At 52.7% G+C, this 7,400-nt stretch overlaps 1 protein-coding gene across 3 annotated transcripts in view; it reads left to right on the top strand.

Annotated features, from left to right (window-relative positions):
- The first annotated feature begins 1,015 nt into the window (after positions 1–1,015).
- WDR91 (WD repeat domain 91) overlaps positions 1,016–7,400 on the top strand; it is a 32,578-nt gene continuing 26,193 nt past the window's right edge. For 2 of the 3 annotated variants that reach the window (XM_023737134.1, XM_023737136.1), the window contains exons 1-5: positions 1,016–1,211; positions 3,111–3,290; positions 3,826–4,033; positions 5,690–5,772; positions 6,930–7,060. In XM_023737134.1, the coding sequence (XP_023592902.1) occupies positions 1,089–1,211; positions 3,111–3,290; positions 3,826–4,033; positions 5,690–5,772; positions 6,930–7,060 (725 nt within the window). In that variant the 5' untranslated portion in view covers positions 1,016–1,088. The other variant, XM_023737135.1, reaches the window with a different exon arrangement.

Raw genomic sequence — 7,400 nt, 5'->3', positions numbered from 1 at the left:
GGATTCCCAGCTGTACTTTGACAAATACAAAAAGTCATACTAGTAGAAGGAAGGAGAAGGGTACAAACTTTTATTGTATTTCAATAAGGGCCTTTCACTGTGCCAGGCGGTTTACATACATTATCTCAGTTTTCATTACTACTCTGCAAGGAAGGTGTTATTATCACTATTTTATACATGAGAAAAGTAAGGCACAAAGACATTAACTATTTTCCTGCTTAAAAAAATGCATACACTTAGTAAAAATTTCAAACAGTAAAAAATAGAAAGTGAAAGTCCCTCATAATCAATCTCACCTCTCAGAGAAAATCACTATAAATAGTTAGTGTATGATCTTCCTGATTTATTTAACGGTATACACACGTACATAGTACTTTTTTTTTTTAACAAGAATCTGGAATCATATTATACACACTATTCTGAAAACCGCCTTTTTTTCTCTTAACAGTATGTCTTGGTTATCTGGCCTTGTAATTAATTATTCTTATTAGCGGAAACTTTTGGGGGACTTGGGGCTCTCCAATGATATCCCCGGCTGTGTGACTTCACAAGTTTCCCACTTGCAGAACGAGGGCGGGGGCAGAGGATTCCTCAACGTAAGGCCAGTAAGCAGGGCTCCTCACCCGCTCCCGCACCGTGACTGTCTGGGATGTTCCCTGAAGTCCAGCCGTACTTGCAAGGGTGGTTTGGGCGGCAGCCGCCACTTTCAGTAACTAGACGACAAATCGCCGCCAGCGCTCCGCGGAGTAGGAGAAGCTGGCAGGGGCGGGGCCGGGGCGGTGCGGGGGCCGAAGGCGGGGCGGGGGCTGAGGCAGGGGCGGGGCGGGGCCTTGGCGGCGAGGTGGGGGCGGAACCGGGATATGGAGGGGGGCCGAGACTAAGGCTGGGGGCGGGGCCAGGCCCCAAAATGGGGGCAGGCCGGAGCCGGGCCGTGCCTGAGGCTGGGGCAGGGTAGGTTGGGGCCGGGGCTAGGCCGCGGGCGCGCGTGTGCGTGCGTGCTCATTGGCCAGCCGCGGCGTGACGCGCTCAGCGCCCGCCCCGCCCCTTCGCGCCCGGCTCGCAAGGACCCTCGAAGCGCTGCCGCAGCGATGGCGGAGGCAGTGGAGCGTACGGACGAGCTGGTCCGCGAATACCTGCTGTTTCGCGGCTTCACGCACACGCTGCGGCAGCTGGACGCCGAGATCAAGGCGGACAAGGAGAAGGGGTTCCGGGTGAGGGGCCGGCGGGCGCGGCGCGGGCGGAGGCGGTCCCCAGGGACCCTGGAGCGCGCTGTACCCAGCCTAGCCCTCCGGGGAGGGAGCGGCGCTGTCACCGCGCCGGGGGATGTCGCATCGCGCGTCTGGCCTTCGCTGACCATGAGGAGCCGAGGCCCTGAGAGGGGACTGACCTGCCTGAAGTTGCTCAGTGGGTCAGGAGCATCGCCGGGGCGGGAGCCCAAGGGGCCCGCCTCCCGGTGCAGGGCTCCGATACCCACCAGCCTTTGGCCACAGCGACGATGAGGTTTCCGGAGCCACGGTTGGGGAGATGGTTGAGTTTTGGCAACAGAAATAGACCAAGGCATTGAGAGCAATGGGTCTGCAGCCCAAAGTGTTAGCTGGGTTCAAGTATCTGTGGTGCTTGTTTAAAACCGTCTTGTCTGATTCATGGTCAAGGTTGCTTCCGCAGTTGCCGAAGAAAGACCTCATTGCACATTTTAAAACTTATACTTCCCCTGGTCTGATGTGGTTTTCAGTTGAGAGGTTTGAGGAACTTGTATTGTGTGTGTGATTCCTATGTTGATATGTTGGCTGACTTCAGTCGGGGTTGGCAGGTGAACCGAGGCCGTGAGCTAGCAGCAAGAGCCAGCTCCCAGGGGGAGTTAGGAGACCTGGTTTCTTGTCTTGCCGGAGTCGGTGGCCACCTGTTATTGTTAATTGTCTTCGGCGCGGTGACCCCATGCACAACTGAACTGAAACGCTGCTTGGCCCTCACGGTCCCAACAGTCTTGGCTATGCTTGAGTCCATTGTTGGGGCCACTGTGTAGTGCAGTGCCTTCCTGCCTGGGGGTTCATCTTCCAGCCCTGTATTGGACACTATTCTCTTGTAATCCGTAGGGTTTTCATTGACTGATTTTCGGAAGTAGATCGCTAGGCTTTCTTTCTAGTCTGTCTGAGTCTAGAGACCCTGCTGAAACCTGTCCATCGTGGGTGACTCTGCTGGTATTTAAAATACTGATGGCACACCTTCCAGCATCACAGCGATGCACAAGTCACCACAGTACAACAGACTGACAGAGGAGTGCTGGAGTGGCCACTTCTCCCGCCCCCTTGCCGTCTAGTTGATTCCGACTCATGACTCATAGTTACCCTGCAGGACAGAGTAGAACTGCCCTGTAGGGTTTCCAAGGCTATAATCTTTATGGAAGCAGACTGTCACATCTCTCTCCCCTGGAGCAGCTGGTGGGATTGAACTGCCAACCTTTTGGTTAGCAGCCGCGTGCTTAACCACCGCACCACCAGGTATTGTTAGTGGCTGCTTTGTGGCAAAAGCAAATGCTTTCACCTCTCCTGGATCTGTAGACTAGAGCGGTTGGATTGGTATTCAAAACCTTTGCAGACTGCGCACTCTGGTGTTACTTCTTCGTTGCCTGACGCTTTGGTGACTTGAAGGAATCAGTGCACCTCATGGTGAGCTTTGGAATCTTGGAGTTGTGCAGCTGGGAGGAGGACCACGAGAGTATCTCAATCCATCTGTTTTTTTTTTTTTTCCCCTCCAAATGCGAGGCAGTTGAGACCAGAGAGTTGACATGACATTACCCAGGCAGTCAAGTTGGTCAGATGCAGATCTGAGACTCAGGCCCACATCTCCTTGTTCCTGGGCTAGAGCCCTTACTTTTTACACCTGACATTTCCATGCTTTCTACAGACTCAGCCACTTATCTAACATCAGAAAATAGCTCAAAAGCTATTACAGTAACACCTTTTCAAAATTTTATAGATTGCTAACTTTCTTTTTTTTTAAAAAACACCAGAAACCACAGCAGGAGGAAAAAGCTGTATTAACTTCGTGGGGTGAAGGAGGACCCCCTTCTGTCCTTCACCACCTTCTCCATCCCCTTGATCTCTTACCAGGTGGACAAGATTGTGGAGCAGCTCCAGCAGCTAATGCAGGTGTATGACCTGGCTGCCCTTCGGGATTACTGGAGCTACCTGGAGCGCCGGCTGTTTAGCCGCTTGGAGGATATATACAGACCCACCATCAACAAGCTGAAAACCAGCCTGTTCCGCTTTTATCTTGTCTACACAATCCAGGTGCTGGTTCCTTCGGTGGAGAGAGCCCTTTGTTCCAGAAACAGATTTTCTTTTAACCCCAAGGGAGGACTCTGCATGTTATTATGGGAAAGGGTAGAGCAGTCACGGCAAATTATTTTTGTCTCTTTTTCTAATCATCTGCAGATCATCTGACTTTTCTTCCTCATTCCTGTTTCCTCTCTTGTTTTAAGCATGTTAGCCCAGGTGGTGTTTCTAAGAATTTAAGTAGCTGGGTTACGTTTTGAGTCACAAAGATTATAGCCGGCCTGGGGAAATAAGTCGCTTAGGTTGTTGGAAAATAAACTGGGGGTTAATTTGCAGGATGGCATTTATCATCAGAACTTCAGTTGAAACCAACTTCAAAACTGCAAGGTCTTTGAGAAAAGAGTGACAATTTCTTTTATGTTATGGCATTTATATGTCAGATGTCTGGCCATACCTGGCAGGCTGATAGCTGTCCAGTGCAGTGATAAGGAATCTCACCTTTGCACTTCCATCTCTGCCCCTCCTCGCCCCCTCCCTTGTGTCTTGGCAGACCAACAGGAGTGACAAGGCCCAGGAGTTCTTTGCCAAGCAGGCTGCGGAGCTCCAGAACCAGGCCGAGTGGAAGGATTGGTTTGCCCTGCCCTTCCTGCCATCCCCAGACACCAACCCCACCTTCGCCACCTACTTCTCGCGGCAGTGGGCTGACACCTTCATTGTGTCCCTGCACAACTTCCTGAGCGTCCTGCTGCAGTGCATGCATATCCTGCCGGCGCTGGGCTGGCGGGGCCCCTCTGAGGCCCCCATGCAGAGCAGTCAGGTCCCGGCTCTCCGTGAAATGCCCTGGGGCTGCTGTCATGGTCATGTGAGGGCTGGACAAGTTATGGTTTTTCTTGTCGGCAGTCCATGGAATCATAGATCTTAGTTCTGACACTGCACTGCTGAATGGACTGCTGACTGGCGTGATGGGGCTGGTGGCAGTGGGATGACGGTGCTCGGCTCTGAGAGGAGCCGTAAACCAGTCTGGGGCCCTCTCACCGCAGACCCAGGGGTTGGAAGGCAGCTGCTTGTTGGCGAGACTGGCCAGCCTCAAGAGCGCCCTCTCTGTGCATGCTGGTCAGTGCCTCAAGGATACTTCTTGTCCTGGCTGGGACGAGGTAGCAGACAAGGGCGCTTATTGGGTTGGAACTTGCTGCCTGTGTTAGTCTGCGTTACTCTCTGACAGTGACCTCAGTGTTCTTCAGCTTTCTGGAAAACAGTGGCTTTAAGAATATGTATGTCGAGAGAGAGACAGATAAATATAGACGTGTATACATAAAGACAGTACTTAGGTAGATATTTAAGAATATGTGTGTGTTGTCTGTAAATATTTACAGCTCACCAAATTTGCCATTTTGTCTCTGAGAGCCCGAGGCCCAGGCTGGACTCATGCCCTTGCTCTGTTGGCTGAAATGTAGGGGAGGAGCAGGGAGTGTGTTTGGCATGGGGCTGCCTGGTGTGGCGCTGATAAGGTTTGGGCTTGTAGGGGGCCACCCACTGGCACGGTTTCTGCCCCGGGAGGAGCCATGTTCTTGTGGAGGTAGGGAGGGTCCTTTGCTGCCTTTGCCCCTTCCTTTGGTGTTATGGATGAGTGTGAGTGCTGCCCTTTTTTCTCTCTCTGCTGCTGCTCTGCATGCATCCTGGGGAGTCTCACACAAGCCAGGACTTAGCTCAGAGGGGGCCGCATGACCATGTTGGCCCTCCAGGGGAAATGCAGGTATCATTCAAGATCTTTCAGGAGCGAGACAGAGCCCTTCAGACTAGGTCAGGCACATGTGAGCTGCATCCATTTCCCCGATGCTGAGGCCCGGCCTGCTGTCTGCTCCTGACTGAGGCTGTTGGGGCGGCTGGGAAAGCTGACACCCTCAGCTAGACTCTGGGTGTTCATGAGGTGGGGTGTGGCTGTGCAATCTGGAGACAGCTTTCCCCTCTTGGCCTAAACCTTTGCCAGGAAGGTTCCATCTGGGCAGGGAAGGCTGAGCGGCTGACACTCGGCCCCAGCTGGCTGACCACCTGGCAGTGTCCATGGGGCCCTGGCCTCCGGGGTTGCTTTTAGCAGAATGTCTTGTCTGGCCTGGCTGCACTTAGCCTGGCTGTGAAGTCCACTGGGTATTAGCTTTTCACTGCCTGTACCTGTACTTACGCCCTGTCTGTGGGCTGGCCAGGCAGAGTGCCATGGGCTGTGAGTCGCCTGAAGGAAATCTGGCCTGGCCTAGGGTAGCGACCCGGAGGGGGACAGACTGTTTAATACAGCGCCCACAGTTTCTGCTCTGCCCTCCAGTCCCCCTGTCTTGGGCTCAGGCACTGGGCTGCTGGCATAGGGCTTTGGGAGGGGCGTCTAAGCATCCGCAGACTGGCTCCTTCTTTAACCTGTGCACCGGTTCCTGTGATCCTGAGCTTCGATGCGGAGTGCCAGAGGACCAACCAGGTCCAAGAAGAGAACGAAGTTCTGCGTCAGAAGGTTTGTCTGAACAGGCTCCGCCTTGGAAAGCACCTCTGCTTTTCACACGTGAAGTTGGCGGAGGGTGTGAGGGAATGTAGGAAGCCACGCTGTTTGCAGATGAGAGGGTCGTTAGAAAGCCAGTGTCACGTTCAGGGGCAAGAGTCGTACTTTAAAGTCATGTGTGCAGCATAAACCATCTAGTACCAGTAATGAACTTCTAGAAGAAAACGACTATGTAGTCCTGTCACCTCACTGCTGACCTGCTCATCTGTCTGTCTGATCCTCCCAGGCCTTTTGCACAAAGGTCCCTGTCTGTGTTGTTTACAGCAGCCCTGGTTGTGCAGTGGTTAACCGCTCAGCTGCTAACCAAAAGGTTGGCAGTTCGAACCCACCAGCCACTCTGTCGGAGAAAGATGTGGCAGTCTGCTTCTGTAAAGATTTACAGCCCTGAAAACCAACCCTGTGGGGCAGTTCTACTCTGTCCTATAGGGTTGCTATGAGTCGGAATTTACTTGATGGCGATGGGTTTTTTATTTACAACCCAGATGTAAGCTATCTCTTCTTACTGAGCCCTGTGTCTCTCTAGTTCAGTAGAAAGATGGAGCCAGGGTGCCCACATTTGTCTTTAAATTTCTCTGTCCTTGAAATGAAGATGTCGACAGGTTATATTTTTGGGAAAAGGAAGATTATAAGGTCTTTAGGTTTGAGCACTTTAAAATTCTTGAGTTTAGGGTGTGTATATATGGATAATTTTTTTCAGGTAAAAGGTTAAGGATGTGATAATTCATTTTTTAAGTGTTTCTGTCAGAGTCCCCAAGCCTGATTTTGTAGATTCCAAAAAGCAAAGTAGGATTGGGTGGAGCTGTTTCTCTCAGTGAATTCGAGAGGAAGCAAGTCAAAGATGAAAACGAGGCAAGTCAAATGATGAAAGGGAAAACGTGCGTTTCTTCCGTCTAAGAGTTTTGGCCTTTCTCCCCTCGCTGTCGTGGAGGAACAGCTTTTGGCTTCCATTTTCCAGCACACAGTTTGCAGGGAGTGAGAGGGTGCCTCGAGGTGGAGGGGCGGGACGTCTGGAGCCAGGAGGGTGGGCTTTGGATGTGGTGTGTCTAGAAATGTCCGCAGCAGAGGGAAGAGTAGGCAAGAGCGTAGGCTAACTCAGTCTCACCCCTGTGCAGCTTTTTGCATTGCAAGCAGAAATCCACCGACTGAAAAAAGAGGAGCAGCAGGCAGAAGAGGACGAGGCCTTGGTCCAACACAAATTACCTTCTTATGTCTCCAGCATGGACCGCCTGGGAGACTCGGAACTGTGAGTGTGAGGCAACCCTCAAGCACGGAACGGCAGGCGTCTGTGCTCTCAGCTCCCTCCCACCCTGCTCCTGGCCAGGGAGAATTGCCAAACAGCCTCCTGGACACATACTGTCCTTGCTTCAGAGTTTCATGAGTAAGGTCCCCCTGGCCTTTATGGTCCTGTAGGAGCTACTCGCAGCCCCCAAGCCTCTGCTGTGCCCAGGGCGGGATGTTGCACAGCTTTACTGGGGCAGAGGCTCCAGGGCCGGATGTGGGGTGGGGCTGCAGGTCCAGATGTGCAGGCAGGGGCTGCAGGTCCAGATGTGGGGCGGGGCTGCAGGTCCAGATGTGGGGCGGGG

Source organism: Trichechus manatus, unplaced genomic scaffold, assembly GCF_000243295.1.
Source record: "Trichechus manatus latirostris isolate Lorelei unplaced genomic scaffold, TriManLat1.0 scaffold00097, whole genome shotgun sequence".
Lineage (NCBI taxonomy): Eukaryota > Metazoa > Chordata > Mammalia > Sirenia > Trichechidae > Trichechus > Trichechus manatus.
The sequence above is the reverse complement of the archived record's forward strand: the minus strand, read 5'-3'. Positions and strand labels throughout refer to the sequence as shown.